The following is a 24,920-nucleotide window of genomic DNA, read 5'->3' as shown; positions in this document are numbered from 1 at the left end:
TAGTCGATGTTATGTGAAGTCTATGCACGGCTGAAGCTCATAGAAGTTGTACAAGACACTTGCTTATCGTCATGAGAACAAAGAAGCTGGTCCAGATAGTCTGATTTTAATATGCGTTTTCCAGTTGCTAATTTGCTAGCGAAAGATGATATATGTTCCTCCATACACTCATATTTAACAAAAAAAAGATGACCAAACTGAGTAAAGAAGAAAAATGATAAGGAACTCGAATTTAGAGCTTCTAAACCAATGATAAGGAACTCGAATTTTGAAATAGAAAGTGGGGAGGGGATTCACCATACAGCAATATAAAATTCCAATTCGAATCCGAAGATGCTCCAATGTTCAAAGGATTTCGGGTTCCTTTCAACTCGTCACAAACAACAATTGACACGAAAAATGATAAATGGCTTCGCCCGGGTTCGAACCGGAGACCTTCAGTGTGTTAGACTGACGTGATAACCAACTACACCACGAAACCACTTGGCTGATCTATCTCGAATTAATTTATAAAAGCAGTATAATAAGACATCGGTGGCCAACCGACTTGGTTTGGTTTGCCTCGGCCCAAAAACTTATCGGTTCGGTTCGATTTGGTTTGATTCGGCCGATTGGTTCTGTTTTTGCTCACCCTTAGATTTCGCAACTCCAACTTTCCGGAATAATCTCCCTAAAATCTTGGATGCACTTGGCACATTTTTCTTTTATTTATGTCCATTATCGGGGAACAAGTTGAAAAACTATTACTGTCGATGATCTTTCATTGATAAAAAAAACAAAAAATATTTATAAAATTATACATTTTGACGTAACGATAACTTATATCCTACTTAAACCAATTTAATATTTATATAATAAGAAAAAGTAAATTAATACATATTTTTATTATATTAAGAAATATTTATTTAGTATTACTAGTTATTAATAGATTTGTTTAATAGCCTTTCTATATATTATTTTTATATTTAATAATACATACAATTTGTTAATATTGTAATCTTAACTTATCAGAATATTTATTTTATACAAATAATATTTTTATCGATAGATTCACTTTATAATCTTTTGGTCATTATTATTTAAACACATAAGTTTTTATTTTATTAATCTCTTAATTTATAAAACTTTCGATGTATAATTTTTTTATAAACATTATTACATATATATAGTTATTAAAAGTTTCTTAGTTTAATTAATAAATATTTTTTTATAAATTCCCAAGAATTTTAATTTACCACTTCTCTAACATATTGGCTAGTGCTTTGAGTCTTTTAGAACCTTCCTTGTTTATATCTTCTGAGATCTAAAGTTTAGAATCATAAAAACAATTATAACAATGAAGTGAAGTAAATTTCAGAAGGTGATTATGAATCTTGAAAACATACATTTTGCTTTGACTTCATTTACAACATGACATACGAATATGGTGAACCATATGCCACAGCGATAACTTTAGAGCCAAGGTCGAACGACTTGTTTATTTGGCAATCAACAGGAATGTAAGCGTCCTTGTAGCGTCCGCAGACGATCCTATCGTAATCTTAACTTATAAAAATATTTATTTTATACAAATCATATTTTTATCGATAGATTCACTTTATAATCTTTTGGTTATTACTATTTTAAATAGATAAGTGTTTATTTTAGTAATCTCTTAATTTATAAAACTTTCGATGTATAATTTTTTTATAAACGTTATTATATATATAGTTATTAAAAGATTCATAGTTTAATTAATAAATATTATTTATAAATTCTCGAGATTTTTAATTTAACCAGAGTTGGTAAAGGAGTGTAAAGACTCGTATTTTGTGTTTTGCCTTTACTTGTTTGACATGTATAACACCTTTTGACAAGGCGAGAGGCGTCACGCTTTAGCTTTGGCCAGTAAAATCTTTCGGAAACCAAAGCTATTGTTTTGCTTCTTCTAACATGCCCTTCATTATGTAGTTCCCGTATAATGTGTTCGCGAATGGAGGAAATAGGAATACACAACTGCTGCCCACGGAATAAATAACCAAAGGCAATAAAAAACTCACATGACGATCGGTTATTGGTGCAGTCGTCCCATACCGAACCGAAATCGGGATCATCTTTGTAGTGTTCGGTGATGACGTCAGAACCCGAGACGTGGACGGTCATTGTCGTGAGAAGGCTCGCTCGTCGGCTTAAGCGTCAGCTACCGTGTTGGACGTTCAAGACTTGTGTTTAATCACGAAATTGAAACGTTGAGTGTACGAAATCCATCGCATATGCATTGCGTTTGCTGTTCGTTGATCGTTCAATGTTTGTAGTGCCTTGTGGTCCGTAAATAGGACGAATTCAACCCCTGTAAGAAGTTTAGAAAAATCGGGGAATGCTAAAACCATTGTTGCAGAAAAAAGTCGTTGTTTAATGGTAGTAAAACTTTCCTCCTGTTGTGGCCCCCATAAAAATTTGCCTTTCTTTAGGCAATCTGTTAGTGGAGCCATAATTGAACTGAGATCCCGTATAACCCGCCGGTAGAAAGAAGCTAATCCATTAAAACTGCGAACTTCAGATTGTGAAGAAGGGGTCGACCACTCTGAAATAGCTCGAACTTTAGCATGATCGGCCTTCATGCCATCTTTGTTGATAATAAAACCCAAGAAATAAACCTCTTCCACGAAGAAAAGACTCTTTAAAACATTCATGTATAAAGAATTCTGACGCATGGCGTCGAAAACTGCTTGGATGTGTTTGAGGTGGTCATCTGTGGACTTACTAAAGATGAGGATGTCGTCGAAATATACGACCACGAATTTGTTTAAGAAAGGTTTGAGAACCTGATTCATGAAACGCATAAACGTGCTAGGTGCATTAGAAAGACCGAAAGGCATGACTAGCCACCCATAAAGACCTTCCTTTAGAGAAGACAGTAGCGCCCGTTAGGTGATGATAACCTGCTTTAAGATTGATTTTAGAGAAGACAGTAGCGCCCGTTAAGTGATCAAGCATATCTTCCAGTCGAGGAATCGGAAAACCATATTTAATCGTAATCTTGTTGATAGCTATACTATCAACACACATACGTCATGTCCCGTCTTTCTTGGGACCCAATAGTGTTGGAACTGCGCATGGACTAAGACTTTCTCGAATGAAACCCTTATCCATCAATTCTTCAACCTGTTCTAGTAGTATCTTCTGTTCCTGTGGACTCATCTTATGGTGAGGTAAGTTTGGTAATTTTTCTGCCGGAATAAGGTCGATTTGGTGTTGAATGTCCCGTAACGGTGGGAGTAAAGGTGGGGACATGGAGGGGATTAAATCCTTGTACTCATTGAGTAATGATTGAACCGAAAGGTGCGGTGCAGTTTCGATTAGTGAAACATCCTTCGTTGCTAGAAGGAACCCTCAGTTTGGTAATGGTGCTGTCACGGTTGCGGGTGGGGGTGGTTCGACTGGAGTAACCAGTCCTTCCAGTATTGGTAATAGCGTTAGGTTTTTTCGGAACCAAGAAAACTCGAAAGTATTATCACGGCGATGATGTGTAGCGTCGACGTCAAAAATCTACGGCCGCCCAAAGACAATATGGCAATTATCCATGTCCACGACGTCACAACATATTGAATCGCGATATTGAGCACCGATGGAGGAAGAGAACGTATATTGTTGATTTACCGACAACTCTTTTTGATTAGAAATCCAACCGATTTTGTATAAAACCGGGTGTTCGGTTGTTGGAAGGTTGAGAACAGTGACAAGGCGGTGAGAAATCATATTCTCTTCACTGCCGTTATCAATGACGAAATCACACACTTTGTTGTTGATCGTGAATAGTGATTTGAAAACCCTATTTCTTTCTGGGTGATTTGTTGGTGAAATTTTTTTGAACTCTTTTCTGATCAGGATTTTGAAGGTTCATTATACGAGTTGATGTAGACTTTGGCGGAAGCGTAAAGGTAGTAGAACTCATTAATAAAACTAAAGGAGAAACGATAATTAACTAAAGATAAACTGAAATAACTGTAAACAAAGAAGCCGCAATCAAGAATTTTTGTATTTGATAATTCATTGTGTTTAACAAGGCAGACTGGACTTCTCTTATACAGATGTTTGTACTTTTCCTAGTTGGACTCAAATAAAAAAGAAGGAACTACTAAGGATACTTTCCTTGATTGCCAGGACTCTAAACATGGAAACCTTGAATACTAAACTGGAAACTATGCTAATATAGGATCCTGGCCGTTAGGCCCACTAGTAGTCTGGCCGACTAGGTGGTTGGCCGCCATCACTAAGTTACTTGGGAGAGAACCAACTACTTTGCATTACAAATTTTAGAGATTATTACTAGATGGCCTCTAGTTTAGGTCAGCTTAAATGTAGGATCACTTGTCTTTTTTTTTTTGTTGAACTAAGGATCACTTGTCACTGCAAAGAAAACCCATTTTTGCAGTAGCTATGGCCACAATAGTAGAGAAACCTGGTCAAGTAGAGATTCTGAACTAAAGATAAAGATATGGAGAAGGGGAAAACATACCAACAGAAGGAACTAAATGGAGCAAAATGATCCACTGTGTCCATCAACTTAAAACCCTAAACTAAAATCTAACTACCCAAATGAAGAGATAAAAAGAAAAAGTATGATTTTACAGAAATAACTAACAAACAAACAAGAAGTCAAAAATACGTTATCAGTAACTAATTCAAATTTTCCAACAACAAAGAGATTGTAATACGAGATTTACATACCTTGATGAACTTTATGTTGAAGGAGATCGCGAGGAAATTCCCGAAGTCCAATTCCATGTGGGCCAGCGCTTTGGGGAAAGCTAAATAGTTTCCGGAGTGTGAAATTTTAAAGGAATATGTAAGATTTTAAAAATTTTCCGGGAAAATAAATTTTAAGGGGAAATAAAAAAAAACACTCCACCTCACCTCACTCTCTCTCCACCTCACCTCTTTATCTTCTCCGATTAGGTCGCAGGAATTTTCCGGCGACCATGAAAAAAAAAAAAAAAAATTTCACTCTCTCTCTCTCTAGAAACTCCGGCGAAGGGGGTTCAACAGACCGGAACTCCGGCGAAGGGAAACCCCTTTCGCCGGAGTTTCTAGAGAGAGAGAGAGTGATTTTTTTTGGATTTTTGAGTGAGAGCCCCAAAAAATGGAGGGTAAATAAGCATTACCCCCAGCCCAAAAAAAAAATTAGAACCCAGTCCAAATTGTCAGGACAGCTCACAGTTTTCTGGTTTTTATTTTATTTATCCCTCTTTTACCCCTCCACGGGAAAGTTCTGTGTTTTCTGACAATCTGACGGACGACAGCGAAGCAATTAATTCCCCGTACATGACGTCATGTCAGAGAAACATTCAGATTTTCTGAAAATTCAAAAATGGCGCCATTTTTTGACGAAATTTCAGCCAATTTTTTTGGATCCCTCCCATTATATTTTGTTTCAACTCCTTCTTTCTTCTTATTTATACATCCAAAAATCTTCTTCATCATTCTTATTTTGTTTTTCACATTTTATCTTCTTCATCTCTTTCAATCTCTAAAAACATAAATTTTCTTTTCTTTCTCTCTCTAAAAGTTTTATTTTCTTATTTTTGAATGTTCATCATTCTTTTTTGTTTCACATTTTATTTTCTTCATCTCTTTCAATCTCTAAAAACATCAATTTTCTGTTCTTACTCTCTCTAAAAGTTTTATGTTCTCATTTTTGGGTGTTCATCATTCTTATTTTGTTTCACATTTTATCTTCTTCATCTCTTTCAATCTCTAAAAACATTAAAGTTTTCTGTCTTTCTCTCTCTAAAAGTTTTATGTTCTTATTTTTCTTCTTCATCACTCTTATTTGCTTCACATTTTATCTTCTTCATCTCTAAAAACATCAAAGTACATAACCAAATGTCCAGTGCACAGAACCATTTCCAGTACAGGAGAAAATTCCCAGTTCAAAAGTGTAGTACTAAACCAAATGGCCAGTACATAGAACAATTCCCGCTGCACAAGAAAATTCCCCAGTACAAAAATGTCTAGTACATAACCAAATGGCGTGTACACAGAACAATTCCCGGTACACAAGAAAATTCCCACTACAAAAATTTCTAGTACATAACCAAATGGCTTGTACACAGAACAATTCCCGGTACACAAGAAAATTCCCAGTACAAAAATGTGTAGTACATATCTAAAAAATGACCAGTACACTAAATAGTTCCCGGTACACAAGAAAATTTCTTTATACAAATCAATGAAATACTACAAAAAATGAAGAAATTTGTTGAGATTGGAAAGAGATCAGAAATAAATCTGGAAAAAAAAAAAACGAAATTTGTTGAGATTGGAGAGAGAAATATGTGTGGGAGAAAATAAAAAAGAAATAAGAAATAAATCTGGAAAAAAGAACGAAAATGGCAAGTTGGTAAATTTTGTAATGGCAATTCTGTAAATTCGTGGAAAGTACAAGGTTTAATGTCAGGTGCATCAGACTATTTTTCAAAAAAATTCGCATTTCCCGGGAATTTTTCGGTGGCAATTTTGTGAATTTATGGAAAGTACACAGTCTGATGGGAGGCATGTCAAATTATTTGTCAGAAATTTTCGAGTTTCCCGGGAATTTTTCGATGGTCGTTTCGTAAATTTCAAAAAGAAGAAGGGTGTTTCGGAAATTCCACCCCTAGCCTGACTTTTTGGACCTGCCCCTCATTCTTTATCTGCAGTGGGCCTGATACATATTGTTGGGCTGATTTTGGGCCTTTTGCCCAACCCCTCATTTTTTTTTTCATGGTCGCCGGCCGAAAAATTTTCCGGTCGGCGACTTAAGCGGAGAAGATAAAGAGGCAAGGTGGGAGAGAGTGAGCTGAGGTGGAGAGAGAGTGAGCTGAGGTGGAGAAATATTTTGCTTTCCCCTAAATAAAATTGTCAAACAAAATTGACCAATTTTTGACCAAGTCTTCACACCCCGGAAACTATTTAGCTTTCCCCAAAGCGCTGGCCTTCCATGTGTTTTCCTGCATTTTGGAGTTCTTCGATGACTACAAAACTCCTATTTAGAGGGTGTTTGATTTTTGCACTTATTAAGTGATTTTCACTTATTAAGTGCGGGCCGGCAATTTTAGGTCGTTTGTTTTTTCACTTAATAAGTGAAAATCACTTCTAAGTGGTGGCAAAGTAAGTGCAAAATAGTAAGCTCCAAGTTGGAGCTTATTATTCTGCACTTACTTTGTAAGTGCTAAAAAGGACATTTCTATCCTTCTCCTAATATTGTAATTACCAATATAATTTTAACTAAGAAGAAAATCTTAAACAATTGATAAATACAAAATCATTTTATGACTTTCGCTATGACTATTCTCTATCTTCACTCATTATTCACCTAAGTTTCCCTCTTAAATTTTTTTTAACATCTCTTCCTTCACTAATCATGGAACACCCAAACTCCATGATACAACTAAGTTCTTTCACCTTCATAACTCTTAATTATTTACGATTAATATTTTTGACATAACATTCGTAAACCGTAATTTTCTTTTACCTAAACTATCGAACTTATTAGGAATTAGTATAAAATGCTAATGTATAAATACACCAAGGTTAAAACAGACAATTTTTCATTTTTATAACATTTAAAATTAATATAAAAATTAAAATCAAGCACTTAGAACCGATGGAAAACAAACGCCATAGCACTTACATTTGATATCACTTACTAAGTGATTATCACTTAGTAAGTGGTAGCACTTGTAAGTGCTAAAAAATCAAACACCCTCTAGTTTACAACTTAGCCCCTTATTTTGTCCTTCAAACGAGATGGCTACCACAAGTGACAGTTCTGTCAGTTGGGCCGTTAACTACATACAGTGTGTTAGACTGACGTGATAACCAACTACACCACGAAACCAGCTTGTTATACACTTAAAAAGAATTATAACATAAACAAAGCCTTATAAGATGAACAGACGACCAAATCAGAATCAACTTCAAGAGAAAACTATAACTCATGGAGTCTTCAATTTGACGAGAAATTCTTGATGGTATATAGACTAGACTCCGTTTGAAGAACTAACTTGAAAACAATGTCTCAGACTATAAGAAACTTTAAATTTGCTAATTAGCCGTTCTTGGTTTTGTTCAGTTTCTTATACAACGACAAAATATGTACCTAGTAGAAATATAAGTGTGAGTTTATCATCTTATAAACACCAAAGATCGATAAATTATGATTAATAAAAAGTATCTATTACAACAAATCAAATGTCTAGGTTGATTTCCCCTACACCAAGGGTGGGTAAACAACAAGTGACTCGACCAGACCTTTACTGCTAACTCAGCGTCACATAAGCATTACACGTCACTGCAGTCGTAATGATCTTCTCCAAGAGCTTATTAGTTATGTTCCAAATCAACTAAGACTGTTTCCTGTATATTATCTCGTTTATTCTACCTTTTCTGTGAAAACTTCTACCAATAATTTCATTGATGAATTGGCTAAGAACTACTTGAGTTTGGCCAAAAATTTCTTAGCCATTTAAGATTTCAAGCTCTTTTGGGTTGCTGTAGTTGTTAATGTTCGAATCAAATCTGTCATTCTTGGTATTAAGTCTTTGAATGAAGGTCGGCGATCAGGTTCACTGCTTGGTTTCAACAACAACAACAAAAAATGAGTTGGGTTCTTGTTGATTCTCATACTGCTGTAGTACTGAATAAAGTAAAGAGGTGAAAGATCGAAAATACCTATGCCAACAGTCATGAATAATGGATGAGAGTTGTGGATCTAGGGTATCAGGGATATCTAGTCTGCGGTCCATGAAGCCTACAACACCAACAACCTTCAAACAAAAAACGCAATTGTCAAACGAGCTGAATTCTTGTCAGCTTTCTTTAAGTTACTACGCCAATAGTTGGAAGAAGATAAAACTACGAACTTGTCAATGATCATTACTTATAAGTTACGAAAAAACGTCTTCTGCAATTGCTTTTTCAGCAAAATGAGGATGTTGTTAAGAAAGGTACAAAATCCCTCTTTTTCTTCTTCGAAAAAGATTATAAGAAGTTTTAACGGGTACTTGACTTATCATTAGGTGGGAGAGGAAATACCTGTAGAGAGTTTAGTTGCCTCCATGGAATTGACGCGGTCACTAGTTCCCAAAGAATTACACCAAAACTAAACACGTCTGACCTGTTTAAGTGTGAGATGAAGACTAGACTTGTCAGTTGATGGAGGAAACAGAAAAAACATAGTAATATAAATTCTCACTGTCTCCCTACTTTTCATTTGATGGTTCGTTTCGGAGGACTTCGGGGGCCATCCATTGTGGCTGCATCAGGAATAAGAACTTTATAAACAAAAAAGAAATGCTAAAAACCGCTTATTTAAAGTAGTAATGTATTAACTTAAATACAATACTAGTTGCATAAAATGCAACACACTAACTTTCCAAAGTTGCACAGATAAAAATCAAGACAGAAACATCGAAAGAAGGGTCAATTTTAAAGCATGTTTACTACCGTTTACAGCTCGGGCTGTAACCACCAAGCCAGACACAAGTTTCTCGCATGAGAATAGTCCCACGCGGACAAAGAGAAGTGTCAAGACCAAGAACATAATATCTAGTGCTTCTTCACTGATTGGTAATGGTTTAAAGTTGGATATCTAAAGACCTATGAAAACTAGGCCAAGATGTGATATGCCACAATTGCACATCAATAATAAAAAAGTTCCTTTTAGATTAAAAACAGTGCAGCACGCGAGGGGGGGAGGGGGCGAGAATAGCCCGACATGGACAAAGGAAAGTCCCATGATCATCCAAATATGCAATATCTAGAGCTTCTTTACTCATTGCTAATTGTTTTTGAGTTGGATGTCTGCAAAGTTAATACTAGTAATGATCCCGATGGCCTAGTTAAGAAGATAAGAGAACACAGTGCGATGAGGAATTTACTCACAGTTCCTCTTCCAGATCTTGCTGTCACAAAGGTTGAATGCTTCCATTTTGATAAACCAAAGTCACCAACCTGGTGAAAGGAGAATATCTTACTTAAATAAACAACTAAACATTCATCCGGCAAAGTTTCATGAAGTATGTAAATATAACAATCATACCTTAACATTCCAGTTTTTGTCAACGAGTAAGTTTGAAGATTTCAGGTCTCTATGTAATATGGGTGGGTTTCGGTGATGCAAATAATTCATACCTCTAACCTGTAACAAGTTTATCAGAAAAGAATCAGCGAATACTGTCACAAGATTGACAAAACAATATTACGGCTTCCTGTGAAACAAACTTAAGAAAAGAAAAGTTGAAGGATGTAGGAAACACACAACATCAAGGGCCATCCTCAGACGCCGTTTCATATCTAATGCTTGATTACTCTTATGTAGAACTTTGAAGAGACTGCCCCTGCTCATTTAAACAGAATAACTATGAAAGATAAGCTACATGAAGTAAACATGAAAAATCAAGGAATGGACTTTATACCGAATGTGAACTTTTTATCAGCCATTAGATGATTGAATCATAGTAAGAACAAACACTTTCGAGTTTTCATCAGGATCAATCTGAACAATTAGCTTTAGTAAATAATTATTAGAAACTTTTGTTTTTCTCTTCTTAGAAAAGGAATTTTGATGGATATCATTCCAGGAACCAGTATCATTTATCGTATATGATAACTTAAAAACTCTCGAGATAGAAATACAAATCATACAAATCTTATATTTTACCAATTGAAGTAACAGAACGTAATCGACAAGTGTCTGGGTATCGCATATGAGTACTCGTTTGTCAGGGCAAAACAAAATACTAAAATGAATATTCATGTTACATAGGGAAAATCCATTTTTATTACCTGGGTAGGAACTCGGTCACAATGGCAAGTCGTTCAGGAGAGTATACAGCTCCCATAAATAGTAACACATTCGGATGTCTCAATCTCTGCATAATAGCAACCTGAAAATAAGAATCTCAAATCAAATTCTGGTTTCGTCGACCTACAAAATTTAGAAATCTTGAAGGAGTTCCAGTATTAAGGATTATATTGTCTCAAGTGCTAACCTCTTTTTTGTAGTCCAGTAAAGTAGCCTCCTGATATTCACTTTCGGTATACAATTTAACCGCTACATCCTTACGAATATAAAAAGATAAAATTGTAAAGTTTTGTAGATTCATTTAGAGCTCGCTATTATTTCTGTTGAAGTGATAAAGAAGTAAAGAAATAATAAATTAGAGCATCTACCGATCCATTCCAAATTCCTCGGTATACAGCAGCAAATGCACCTGAAAGTTGGGGTAGATAAGGAAAACAAATTATGTACCCTTTTTGGTACAGGCTTAGCTTTATCTTCAGACAACCACTCTCAATCTAAGAGGGGGAGACAATTAATTTTTTTAGAGGGGTTCTGGTCTATATGGGCTAACTGGTATGAACTCGAAAAAGTAGTAACATTGGGGCCCCTCAAAAGAGTACCACTAGTAACCTCGCAAGACTTCAACCTAATCTAGCTTACTAGTGGTTCTGTCCATGATCCCCAGCAGTCCAAAAGGACACACACACACACACACACATTAGAATTGCGATTTAAGGCAAATGAAGTAAACAAATATTTACCTTGCCCGATTTCTTCTGCTAAATCTAGGTCGTCCCAATGAACTTCACAATCGAAGTTATTTCCATTTGTTGTTAAATTTTCATGGCTACTACCACTGGAATCTTCTGAGCTCATTAACGCAGAAGATTGTGTAACTTCTAGTCTTTTGGGTACTTTAGTCTTGTCTTCAAATGCTTCATTTGAGTTCTCTAAATTAGGCAGTGATTCCTCCTTCCCATCATGCTCGGATGGTAATTGATGAAAAGAATTTCCATGTATAGGCAATTGACAGCACTCTTGACACTCTAACCAAGATTTTGCAAATCGATTTTTGTTTCTTACCCACAAATCTTCCTTGCATAGATTCTGATTCTTGAGCCTTTCCTGATCCAGATATTCACATTCATTGGTATGAAAAGGATTTCTTTTGACAGAAGTTGCTTCTCTTTTGTCTGTAACAAAATCTGAACGTTCTACAGATGACTCCCTTGAGAAACTAGAAAAGTTCATAGCCCTTCCTCTAGCACTTTTTGCAGAATAGTCAGCTGAACTCTGAACTGGAGAATTTCGATTATCTTGTCTGTCACTTCCTCCCACATTCAACTTCTCTAGGAGTTTTGCTGCCTGCAGATTAGGATGTTTAGGGGATTTTTCTTAGAAACATGTCAATATAAAACATGAAGTGGGATCATAAGACTGTAAGATACACCAAAGCATGAATTGCATGGGAAGATAGTTATTATTCGATGGTTTAACTTCAGAGTGATATTGGAAAACTGTGTCGAATATTTGAACATAATTACAAGTTTGGAAGAGCGAATGGATCCTAATAGAGATCCAGCTTCAGGTTCACTTTTCTTCTCAGTAGATTTTGTTCCAACATGCGAACTGAAATTGGGCTTTAGTCCCAGGAAAGAGTTAAATACTTAAAATGTTCGTTATAGTTCCTCGTTACCGAACTAAGTGGAGTGTAGTATTAAAAGCGCGATGCTTACTTGTTTTGTAGCCCTCACAGGTTCATTATCTTCGTTTTCTACCAACTCCCCTCTGCTAGTACTTATATATGAACCAGAATCATCATCGTCGTCTCTATGTTGACGAGAAAACACTTTTGAAGCCTGTCATTTCAAAATCTTAATCCAGGTGAGTACTTAGGATAAGAATGAATAAACAGCGATAGAAAGAATATTTTAAAAATAAATATTTACAGATATGAGTATATAAGAGAAGTTAAAGATAAAAGCTAGTTTAAAACATAAGCACCAGAGAAGAAACAGATGAAGAAATCTGTGGCTTTGGTAGCCATGGAATCTTTTTCAAGTTAAATCGCCCTTCTCTATTGTCAACATAGGCATCATCTCGATAAGTTTTTATCTTATCCTGGTTTATCATATTAAATATAGCTGCATCACTTGAGACAGTAATAACACCAACAAGCACATCATCTTCATATAGTGGGCTTTTTGTCACAAGCGCCATAAATATCTCATCAGACCTCTTCCTAAAAGGTAACTGACCTGACCACGATTGACCACTCGTCCATTTTTCAATGACTTTGTTCAGTGATGCATGGAAATTGTCCTCTATAAGTAAATCAGATGGTCTTTGACCAATTACTTCGGAGTGCTTCCATCCATAGAGGTTTTCTGCCGCACGGTTCCTGAAACCACGAATACTTCATTAGCTATAGACACTTGCGAACTTCTTTGCCCTCATTAACTTAAAAAGGCAACTCATTCTTGCAGAATTACATACAGATGCCATGATCTATGGCCCAATAAGATTGGATTATCTATCAGATGGTTCCTTCCTCTAAAAAAGTATATATATATATCAGATGATTCAGATCCGAGCCTGAACCTACCTATAAGCGACTTTCATTTCTTCAGAAGTCCCCTATACACATGTAATATATTTCACGATTTATGTTTGGAACTCTAGGACCGGCCATGGCCGGTCCCAGTCACTCTCTAGAATCACTAGTCCCTTACCAAGAACACCAAAAAAATTTCTTCCCATTACTTATTATCATGAACTATAATTCCTTTCAGAACCCCTTTCTTATTTGTACAGTTACATAATAAAAATCCTACCTTCAAACTAACAAATTATAACTTCATTTCAAAATTAGAAAATAGATCATATGGCACGTCCAGAAACATTAGCCTGACCCCATGTACTAAAATTAGCCCATTCTACACTAATTACAACATCAATTGGGATTTAGTGGGATCAGATTGTTAAAATTATTCAGATTGTCAAACAATATAAACCCAATTTGGTTCAAACTAATATATAGAATGCTCTTTGATGTTAACTATAGCTGAATATTTAGCCATCATTTACTATTGAAATTTGAAACCAGACATGACTAAGCTCAAATTCATAAATAGTCAAAATTATAATATGGGCAATCAAGAAACAGTCAAAATTATAGTGGGGTATGATTTGCTTTCGGATTTCAAGTAAAAAAAGGAATTTTTAGGTTTTACCAGTAAATGATCTTCCCATCAGAAGCCCTACATATATGAACAGCATGTCCCATACACTGCAAAATATTACTGTATGGCCTTCTTGACGTGAAAAAACCAGTCAAGTGATTTGCCCAACCGGAATCAGACGGAGACTCATCGGAACCTGACCATTCTTCTTCTTCTTCTTCTTCTTCTTCTTTTCTTCTCTGTCCTTGTTCCTCTTTCTCAATCAACACTGTCCTGAACTGGTCTCTGAGTTTAGAGTGACTTGCTTCTAAAGCTACGAACCGATTCATTAAGAGTCTGTATAAAGCAGTCGATGCATCCTCATTCGCCATTAAAATCAGTAAGTATAGGTTAGAGAGATCAATTGAACAAACTGATTTCACTCTAATAAAGCTCTGAATTGCTAAAATATCTACTAGTAACAGAGTTTCTCTCTCTAAATCTGTTTGGACAAAACTGAAAAGAAAGGAACACCTATACTCTGCCGCGTTTAAAACCAATTGAAATTCAGACGCGTGGTAAAGTTGACAAATGAAAGGCTAAATTTGAAACTTGACCATTTTCTTGTTGACACGAGTCCTCCAATCACAAATGACTACTCGAGTTCTAAAGGCGCCCCTATTGTTAATGGGCCTCTCTCAAAGTAGTCGACTAGTGGTGTTCAACGGACCGTGGTAACACGCCATGGGCACGGTTGCCCTGCACAGAGCACAAAGGTCGGGATATAGAAATTCCATGGCAGTGGTCCAACTGTTGTCGTTGCGATTCTAGACGTTGTCTTGTGGAGCCATGGCTGGTTCAGTCGTTGCCGGTCCCTTCACCAATACTTAATAGTTTTAATTAATTTGTAAGAAGAAAAAAAGAGTAACAAGAAATAACATTTAATTTTTCTCCAATCAAACATTGTGGTCTTTTGTTCAAAAGCCTAACATATCTAAAATTTACCAAAATAGAGAGGTGACATAAGATTTTACCAATTCATCCCTAATATCTTTATTTTTAAGCATAATATTATAGGGGTGTAGACTTTTGATAGCATTAATAAACAATATTTAAAAACTTTAATTAGGTTACTTACACTCAACAGCATTCCAATTATATTGTACTTTGGAGTTGTGTCTTCTAATTTTATATAATTAATTTAAAGTTGCAAGATCTTATTATGTTTATTTTTATATGGGTGGGTTTTTAGACCCTAAACCCAAAAATTATTTTTATATTATCATCACTCATAATACAAAGTCATCTACAAAATGAACACATTTCCAAATGGTCATATTTGTTGGGAAGTTTGAAACATAGTTCATAATCACTAAAAGCACGGATATTTTAAAGGATAAACTAAGTACATAATTTTTTTTTCTGTTGAAAGAATGAGTACATTAGTAAATAACTTCGAGATTACATCACAATCATAATATAGTATGATATAGATAATATCACGAAGATAAAACAAAATTATACGAGCTGACACTTCTTTTTGTGTAAATATATGAGCTACGCTTGATGTATAGAGCTTAGAGAAAGAAGTTAAAAAGCCATCTGCATCTATTTTTTACTTCATTTAGATTTATAATTTCCGTCAAAATCTCTTTTCAAGGAAAACCACCACACTCAAGAGTACCATCTCGCATATGATGACAAATCTTATTTTTTTTCTTGGAATAGACAAATCGTTTTTTGTGTTAGTTAATTTGCACGAAGGAAGATATAACATTTGTCTTATGACGTGTATCATTAATGATTTAATATCTGAATGAAGGAGATGTGTTGCCCATCTTCCACTTATCCAACAAGTTTTTGTTTATCGTCTTCTTGTATGAAGTCATGGAGGAGTCAGTTAATTGGTGACTAATGGGACACCTATTTGGTCCCTGATGCAGCCCATCCAACCTTCCACCATCTAAGAAAATATAATATTTCAACAAAAAAAAAAAAAAATCTAAGAAAATATAATATTGTTTTGGTCGTTCTCACTTCTTATTTTCCTAAGTGACTAAGGTGCTGTTTGTTTTTTAGTTTTTTCAGATCTGAAATCTGAATTGGGTTCCAATTCAGATTTCAGATGTTTGTTTTTTAATTTAAAGAAATCTGAAATTTTAACTGAATTGAGTTGAGGTCTGAATGGGCTGAAAAAGAGCCTACATATTTCAGACTTCAAAACAAGTCTGAAATATAAGCTAAATGTCTGAAATATGTCAAATGACCCTTCTGTCCCTGTGATTTAATGTTTTGCCATATTCAAAATTTCACATCCAACCAAACCACCGGCCAAACCAAAACAAAAACCACCATCACCACCGCCCAAAACCAAAACCACCACCACCCAAAACCACCACCGACCAAAACCACCACCGCCACCAACACTAGCCAAAACCACCACCACCGGCCAAACCAAAACAATCACACCACCACCGGCCAAACCAAAACAATCACACCACCACCGGCCAAACCAAAACAATCACACCACCGCCGGCCAAACCAAAACAATCACACCACCGACCAAACAAACACCATCACCACCACCGACCAAACCAACACCATCACCACCACCACCAGACCACACTGTTACATCACAAACCTGATAAAACCTAACAACTAGGTTTAAAACATTGAAATAAACGCAGAAGATGACTTTTCCGTTGACAGTAAAAGGAGAAAAAGACGCGACTCTCTTACATAAACAAGAACTATAACTTCCATTAACCCAGATGTTATTGTTCTCCAAGTAACTAGATCTATTTTAAAACACAAAATGATTAGAGAGAGAGAGAGATCTAGTAAAAACTATAACTTCCATTAGAAAGAGATAGATCCTGTATTCCGGTGAGAGCTCAGAGATCCGGTCGGAGGCTTCCATCTGCTGGAGAAAGAGTGATGAAGATGGGATGGGTTTTTTTTTTAAAAGATGGAGGCTGGTCTGAGAGTAAAAAGAGGATAAAATCCTAACTTTCTAGGGTTTTCATAAAGTCAAGAGATTAGGTTTTATTGTGGTCCAATTTATTAATTAGGGGTATAAAAGTCAAAACCCTAATTCAGATTCTATAATTCAGATTTAAAAAACAAACATCAAAATTGCAAAATAATTCAGCCAATTCAGATTCAGTCAATTCAGTTCAGCCAATTCAGATTCAGCCAATTCAGATTCAGACATAAATAAAAAAACAAACAGCACCTAAGTCATAACTGTAACGGGGTTTCTCTCCTCTATCTCTATTATTCTTTTAATTAAAAATGTAACTGAAGGTTACTCGTCTACCGAAATATTCAAAGGTTACCAAATTAAAGTTTGGTGCAGCTTGAAAACCATCTTTTATTGATTTCGCATTAGTATCTTACAAATAACAATCTTTAGCATAGTTTTCATTGCCTTTAGATGTATGAGTATATTTAGGCGAACCTTAAATCCGAAAACCTAAACAAATGCAACTCGAAGTAGACTGATGTTTGAGATACAATTTCTCTTGTCTATCCTCTAAATAGATGGGCTTAGTTCATTAGAAAAGTCATTTGGGTTGCAAACGTCTCACTCTGAGACTCCAAACCTATCTTTGTTGAAAGTTGAAACCCAAAATTCTTTTCCACAAATCCCAACCATCTCAACTCTCAGTGGGAGTTGGGTCTTCCAGAATGGAAAAACCCACCATCAATACTTTTAGGGAGAAATTATTTCTTTTAGATAAATATAGGTGCCAAAACCATCATTCTGTACCCTTTTTGCCAAACACAACTGATCATACCAATGGCAAAAATCTAGAAACTTAAGAAGAATGTCAATGTACCCCAAATTTCACCCAGAGTTCGACACGGTCAAATTTAGCTCAAATACACTCTCTTGATTGATTGGGCGAAATCTAACTGGCCACCTTAAATTCCTCTGAAAGTTAGGGCATTCCCCACCCTTGTTTAAGGTGGCCAATACGTGGACAACCCATTTTCTTATATGGACAACTATTTTATGTGGACAACTAGAAAAATTAAAATTTTTATATGGACAACAGTTTTTAAAGGGACAACAATCTACTATTTTTAACTCTAAGTTCCCTAAGAATTAAAATTTTATTTTAACTCCTCCCTCTTTTTTCCATAAACTTTAGACTTTAGTCTTCTTCTTCTACTACTTCATCACCAACAAATTTCTAGAGAGAGAAAAACTTTGGGTTGCACATTTTTATGCGTGTTCATCTCCTCTTCCAATCCACCCAACACATAATCAACAATCCATAAACGAAACGAAACGTCAATACGTATAAAAAAAAAAAAAAAAAAAAAAAAAAAAAAAAAAAAAAAAAAACAAAACAAAACAAAACCAACCTAAATGAAGAATCCAATTTGGGTCTTTCGAGATACAGAAAACAAAAAAAAACCCTATCGGTCAAAGCAATAGCAAGTAATAAGTCAATCCAAATCCATCTAATCCAATATGATGATATACCTATAACTTAACTGCTCAGAAAGAAAAGAGCATACTCATATCTATTCACTTAGTTCTCCAATATCAATTAAAACACCTTAATTATAACCAACCCCAAATCAGTAAAACAGTATCTTTAATGAAATCCCACAATCTTAAGGTTTCTGAAGTTCACCCTAATAGACCAACTGATCCCAAAACAAAAGTAAAAGCGACAAAAAAAACTATGTTCTGGAAATCATTTTAAAATTTAGTCTCCCTTCTCAAAATCAACCAGATCAAGGAGAAATCATTTTAAATTTGGCTACCGGATGCATCTTCTTCGAGAAATACGACTGGTCAGTTGAAGGTTGATATCAGGATGAAAACCTAACCTATGGCTTAAGTTCGATCCAGAAAGAAAACTGCTACAATGCTACTGTAGTAAATTTGAAACAAGGGTTTAAAGAAGAAGAAGATGATGAACAGTAAGGTTTTCTATTTTTAATTATTGTAGTTGTTAATGGTCCTTAGATTAAGTAGTGTTAATATTCAAGTCCTTGTCGAGTTGTCCCTTTATTAAATCAAAGTCAACTAAGTCAAATATAGTTGACTCGTACCTGACCCGAAAATAGTTGTCCATATAAGAAAATTGGTTGTCCACGTATTGGTCACCTTGTTTAACCAACAAGAACCTAAAATTGACATCTCTGTAACTTCTCATTTAATTTTTCCATCTCCCCTCTGTTTTTCCTTTCATCAACCCATTCTGTTTCATAAATTACTTATGAAGACTTGACTGTCCAAAGCTAGGCTGATGGCCACCTTAGACAAAGAAGGGAAAGAGGGCCTGCCTCTCTTCATAACAGAAGAAAGAGAGAGGAACATGCAAATCAGAGGGATGGGTATCTCCTCTGGGATCTGGATGGAGAGAGATGGAAGCAATCATAGAGATAAGAATCTCTCTACAATTTTGGCAGAGAGAGAGGGATCCTCCCCTTTTCTGCAAATCGAAGAGAGAACTCTCCTCCTAAATTGAAGAGACGAAAGAGACCTCTCTTTCTCTCTCTATTATGTGGGAGAGGAGCGACCGGCCCCCTGTTCTCCACTGGAAGAAGAGCTGAGAAAGATCCATACTTGTTTTCTATCTCTCTCAATTTCATAAGTAGGGTTCCGCTCGGTTGAGAGAAACCCCTCCAAATATGCACTCTAATCCCTAATTTGATACTCCACAATGATTAAAAATATGAAGGACAAAAAGTTTGATCTCTACTACTTGGAAGAGATAGAAGAGAAAGATAACCCCATTCTTTTTACATTTTTCATATACCTGGTAGTGAAAGATAACCTCAAAAAGAAGTACGATTGAGAAAAAAGAACATGATTAGAAACATTTACCTCTGAAAAATCAGAGACACCAACTACAAAATTTCATCTCTTGTGCTTGCAGCACGATTCACCATCCTTTGTTAGTTTTTTGAACTTCTAAAGCTTCTCAGGGACTGATAAGATAAGTAGCAAATGGGGATAAATTGGAACTCCTAATCTGTAATGAAGATTCAGTATTTTCTTGATTGCCTAAGATTTTTTTCACACTTGAGAAGATTTGCTCTCAGCAGCATTGCCTTAACATCACAATCGAATTCTCCACCCATCTGTAAAACGCGCTGGAAAGTCGAATTCCTTTGATCGGCGTGTCGCGCATACAGAATTTTATTCTGTGAGTCGATTCGAGCCTGCACTTTAATTAAAATATATGGTTAAACAAACTTCCTACAATTTATATAGCCTTTCCCTCTCTCAGTAGATAACTGAAATCATTTTTTGACAAACTTTTGATGTTATAAGCTCTGTGAGATTATGATCTTCTACAAGGAGGGCATACATTATTACATGATGCTCATGTACAAGGCACAGCAGGGTTTGGTGGTCTTAATATAGGCCCCTCGGGTGGGAGAGACTAGGAGATTTACTCTATAAGATAATAACGTGTTCAGTTCCTTGGATTATTGTATTGACTTAATTATCAAATTTATTTTGTCTAATGTAAATTAGAAGATATATTAATATAATAAGGTGTGAATAAAATCTATATAATGTGGGCGCCCGAGCCCGCCCGACTCTATATATAGTCAAAACCGTTGCCTGGGTGACGGGAAAATTTTGGGTTGCCTAAGATCAAGGTGACCTTAAAGTGAGCATGATTAATTTTTTCTTTTCTTTCTTCTATGTTGAATCTTTAGTTTTGTGTTGAGTACTTGAATGGGTTGTAATAAAATACGCATATATAAAGGTAAAAGGTATAATAGTATATATCATGAATATTTCTGAAAAAAGAATAGCCGATTAGCCGTCATCCATGCTTTTGCCTTTTCGCCACCAACAACCTTGCTTGGATCAAGTATAATGCGAGATAAATTGGTTGTAACCACAAATTAAAGACAACCTAATTCCAATCTCAAATGAAGGCTTGGACAACAAACTGGAGAAGCATAAATACCTGGATCTGGTTTTCTGTAATTAAAGCTCTGAGTTCTTTCTCCAACCCAGCAACACAGGTTTTAAATGCACTAGCCATCATGTTTAGGTCAACAGAAACAAATGGAAGAGTATATTGGATGAGAGCCTTGTGGCGAATTTGACTGTACAGTTTCTCAACATGATCGCATAAATGGATGTCAAGCAACACATTGGCTTTCATATTTTCAAGGTACTCGAAGCAAGAAGCGTAGCGGCTGCAGAGAAGAAGAAGTTAAGTCAAAAAACGGGTTCAAGGTTTATATCCAACTAAAACAAGGGAAGCTGTGTTTATTGTTAGAAACAATTGGATGAACTGGTAAGAAATGACCCCTTCCTATAATTTAGGTCCTTGTTCTGTTATGTTTTCGATTGGATGAATTAATTATAATCCCCCTGATCCATTTGTTCTTTCATAAAATTAATCATTCCGGCATCTTATAAGAAAAAGTTATCTGGTCGCAGTAGGCGGGCACTTCGCAAGCACAATGGCTAAGAGCCTAAGACACTAATGATGGACTCAAAAGGAAAATAAGGAAAAAAAAACAGTATTAGCTGAAGTAGTACTTCCCATATTGTTTCCTATCAAACAAGGAGATAAAGTCTATGCAACTAGGGTTACAGGATGATGAAAGCAATGAAAGAGACAGTTCAGTAATTTGGTCAGATTCTATTAATAATAATTTACCTCGAATAGAAATCATTAATAATCTCTCTCACTTCAGGTACTAGCTCTAAGAAATTTCTGAAGTTGACATTGTCTATGACCTTGTTCTGCAAAATATACGTGCATAGGCAAATATAAGTAAGTCTGATTTCTCACTCGAAATTCTGAACTAGAACATCACAATTTTAAGGAAAAAAATTAGAGTGATGCCTTTAACTCTGTCCTGTCAAAGGTTGCAAGTGCACAAAGGCCCCCATATATTGCAACATCTTGAGGCGCAATCACTTCTGTGTAGCTACTCCCCAGTTCTGAACCTGTTTCCAAGAACTGCATTTAAAGAGCAGTAATTAGATGGTGCGACGATATATCAGAGGAATAGTAAAGCATGGTCAAACACACCAACAAAGTTGAACAAAGTGAATTCAAAAGTGACAATAGAAAGAAATTAAACAGTATACGAGCTGCCTCATAGACTTTTTTGAATGATTTGAATTAATATATTGAAAACGATTGTGTGTTTGAGAACATGGGTTACAGAGCTAATTGAGGTTTATATCGTTCTAGTACACTATTCTCCCAATTAAAAACAAAATCATAGAACGACAGAGATGCTGTCATCTTTAGTCTTCTACTATGGTGATATAGCATTCCTTTGACGTCTTCCTCCTTTAGTTGAGCTACCTCATAGACTCCCAACCATTTTGAACCATTTCGTTATACTAATAATGATCTAGTTGAGGAGAACAAAAATTTAGGCACAAAAGGGTAAATCTTATATTTCCGAGGAAGCCTTTACTTTTCACCTGGTGAAATTAGAAACTACTACCACAAAGAAAACCAAACAAAAGGAGCAAATCTAAATAAGACAAATGACCATGATCAGACCCTAAAATGGGAAAAGGATTAGAAAGCCTAACATACATTCCTACATCAATTTAACTAGTATATAACTCAATTTACAGATATAACGACAAAGATAGATAAGAAAACAAACCTTGCGAGCAGCAAGTTTATACTTTTTATTCTCCAAATGTGCCAGTCCAGCAGCACATCGCAGTTTTGCTACGGTAACAGGGTCCAGAGGTGTTTGTTCTGCCTTACCAACATAATTTGCAACATTGGAGAATTGGCTCATCCCAATGCTGACTAATATTATGTTCAAACACATCTGAGTGATGTGTTTTGATGTAGTACAATAATCACGACTAGAGACATAGTTCTTAAAAGCATCCCCAAGCGCACCATGAGCATAGTGAAAATCTCCGAAATCATTGTATGCCGTTCTAATGCTCTCTTTGATCAAATTTGTCTGCCCGGAAATAGTTGACAGTAAATGCAAGTTCATGAAAACGAAATAAGACAAAAAATAAAATCTATTTAAAAACGTGTTGATCACTACACAAGATTGATGAAGATACCAGGTACCCCAAACCCCAATCTTAGTTTTAGTATGAGCAAAAGAAAAGGACAAATTTCTACTATAGTACATCAACTAATAGTCAGGCACAGAATGTGTGCATTCAAACTTCAAAAATGCAAAAAAGTGAAGGAACATCTACTGAGAAAAATTGTTATGCAACAATAGTCTGAAAAACTAGTTGTGTAAGAACCTGGCAGAAATTATACATGTACGAACCAAAAGAGAATACGAATATAAGGAGAAAACAATTGAAAAAAATGTCACTTTCCCTACAAATGAAAACTACTAAAGACGATACAGCATTTTTGCAAATGTATCTCTGAAACAAGTTTTTATTAATGAACAGAATCATAGTCTAAATAACAATAAGTAATTCGAAAACTAATTCTTTGCGTTTCTGAAACTCAAGAAGTTGTAATGAAGAATATAGCAAAGGAACCGTTATTAATGGGGGTATAGAGCATTAACTTGAACATCACATAATATATGCAATACCGTTATCAAAATGTATACACTTCTAGACTCTAGGGTGTGTATGCATGATTACCGAATGATATCTTTCTCGAGTTACTTATTTTCCTATAGTTAGGGTAACTGGGTAGGAATATAACCGAATCCTTCTGATCTACACTTGCAATATGCAGATCAGAGGATGCATCAACCTCAATATGATATCTTCAATAAGCACTTTCCTCTTGAAGTATCAAGTATCAACTTAAACAAAACAAACGGAATGTGTTATACGATGCTGAACAGGTGATTTCGAACTCAATCCATGTTAATGAACTATACCCACAGTAATTTGTGCAAACCCTAGACCACATTAAGCATGAAAGTTTTGTAGTGTTGATGTCACCCTCAGTCATCAAATCTGTATGAAACTTCATACCACCCTAATCGCATCTTCAGCTGAATCTAGTTTCAGCCCATTTTCATCTTTGTCAAACTGCATATATTTTTAACCATGAACTCATGGAATGGCAAAGGCATCAATCCTTTTCCTGAGCTTTCATAAGGTCCTATACCCCTAGTAAATAGGATATACTTTCATAAATCAAAGCATAAAAGCTTGAAGCAGACACCAAATAACCTCAAACTAACTTGAAACACCTCATGAAACTGAGAATTAACATGTCTAATCAAATCAATTCAGTTAATCAATTTACAGGGAAAAAGAAGAAGAAGAAACTAACTAGAAACATGGAGTACCTTGTAAGTATTAAGCTCATTATTGAGTTTCTCTTTCCTTAAAGCAGCTTTTCGATCAATAGTATCAACCCAAGCTTTATCCATATCATAAGCAGGACCTAATTTTCCATCAATCTTCTCTACAATCTCTTTAAATAACTGAGTATTTTTACCTTTCTTGACCTCATCAAAAGCGATTCGTAGAGCTTCCATTTTCATAACTTCATTTCCGCAATTATCAGCTATGAAAAGTAGTCTAGTGATTTTTGTTCTTCCACTGTATAAATTCGCGTAAGCTTCAATATCCAACTGTTCAGAGCTTACGATTGGTTTACTTCGTTCATCGTCAGCTCCATTAGAATAAATCTCGTCTATCATTGTTGTTTCTTCATCGCCTTCCATTTCTTCTCTACTGGCAAACCCTAGATAAATTTCTCTTTCACTTCTTAAAATGGTTTGATTCAGTTTCAGCTCTTATATATTTTTTGGCCTGATTCATATTTAGCCCCTTATTTGTGAACAATAGTCTTTTCGATCCCTTTTTTCTTTACCAGTGTGATATCGTTAAATCGTTTACTACCAATTTCTTTCTTAAACTGTCAGGTCATCATTTTCATCCCCAAATTGACCTTTCTTGTTTGGGAAGAGTTACAACCCAAATTTAGAGTTTCTAAATTGGTCAAATGCACAACGATTGCTCATACAAC

General features: G+C 35.5%; 2 protein-coding genes and 1 non-coding gene across 3 annotated transcripts; all 3 read right to left on the bottom strand.

The window, feature by feature from the left end:
• Nucleotides 1-407: 407 nt before the first annotated feature.
• TRNAV-AAC (transfer RNA valine (anticodon AAC)) lies at nucleotides 408-481 on the bottom strand. Its single transcript has one exon. It is a non-coding gene; the product is annotated as a tRNA-Val (tRNA).
• A 7,675-nt stretch (nucleotides 482-8,156) lies between these two features.
• Nucleotides 8,157-14,542, bottom strand: LOC147552664 (uncharacterized). The gene is made up of 14 exons (XM_086667499.1): nucleotides 14,041-14,542; nucleotides 12,812-13,208; nucleotides 12,544-12,666; nucleotides 11,569-12,172; nucleotides 11,197-11,237; nucleotides 11,016-11,084; nucleotides 10,810-10,910; nucleotides 10,283-10,361; nucleotides 10,064-10,162; nucleotides 9,907-9,975; nucleotides 9,229-9,278; nucleotides 9,058-9,139; nucleotides 8,695-8,789; nucleotides 8,157-8,591 (listed from the first exon to the last, which is right to left on the bottom strand). The coding sequence occupies exons 1-14, from the start codon at nucleotides 14,358-14,360 to the stop codon at nucleotides 8,489-8,491; spliced, it is 2,232 nt and encodes a 743-aa protein (XP_086523625.1). The 5' UTR covers nucleotides 14,361-14,542; the 3' UTR covers nucleotides 8,157-8,488.
• A 5,140-nt stretch (nucleotides 14,543-19,682) lies between these two features.
• On the bottom strand, nucleotides 19,683-24,702 carry LOC147552663 (COP9 signalosome complex subunit 1-like). The gene is made up of 6 exons (XM_086667500.1): nucleotides 24,235-24,702; nucleotides 22,600-22,914; nucleotides 21,816-21,932; nucleotides 21,627-21,712; nucleotides 20,922-21,156; nucleotides 19,683-20,157 (listed from the first exon to the last, which is right to left on the bottom strand). Exons 1-6 carry the CDS (start codon nucleotides 24,613-24,615, stop codon nucleotides 19,981-19,983), a joined length of 1,311 nt encoding a protein of 436 aa, XP_086523626.1. The 5' UTR covers nucleotides 24,616-24,702; the 3' UTR covers nucleotides 19,683-19,980.
• Nucleotides 24,703-24,920: the final 218 nt, after the last annotated feature.

The sequence above is a fragment of the Eschscholzia californica genome, unplaced genomic scaffold, assembly GCF_041429995.1.
Source record: "Eschscholzia californica isolate CP2 unplaced genomic scaffold, dmEscCali1.0.p SCAF_3, whole genome shotgun sequence".
NCBI lineage: Eukaryota > Viridiplantae > Streptophyta > Magnoliopsida > Ranunculales > Papaveraceae > Eschscholzia > Eschscholzia californica.
This window is presented reverse-complemented; position numbering and strand designations above follow the sequence as displayed.

Bases quoted from the DNA above. Each gene is read 5' to 3' on its own strand.
- LOC147552663 (XM_086667500.1), bottom strand. From the start codon at position 24,615: ATGGAAGGCGATGAAGAAACAACAATGATAGACGAGATTTATTCTAAT. The intron at 22,915-24,234 runs GTACTCCATGTT...ATTTCCGGGCAG, and splicing joins ATGAGCTTAATACTTACAAG to ACAAATTTGATCAAAGAGAG. The intron at 21,157-21,626 runs GTAAATTATTAT...TCTTCTCTGCAG, and splicing joins ATTAATGATTTCTATTCGAG to CCGCTACGCTTCTTGCTTCG.
- LOC147552664 (XM_086667499.1), bottom strand. From the start codon at position 14,360: ATGGCGAATGAGGATGCATCGACTGCTTTATACAGACTCTTAATGAAT. The intron at 10,163-10,282 runs GTGTGTTTCCTA...AACTTGTTACAG, and splicing joins TGAGGATGGCCCTTGATGTT to GTTAGAGGTATGAATTATTT. The intron at 8,790-9,057 runs GTATTTCCTCTC...TTTTGTTTGAAG, and splicing joins GGCAACTAAACTCTCTACAG to GTTGTTGGTGTTGTAGGCTT.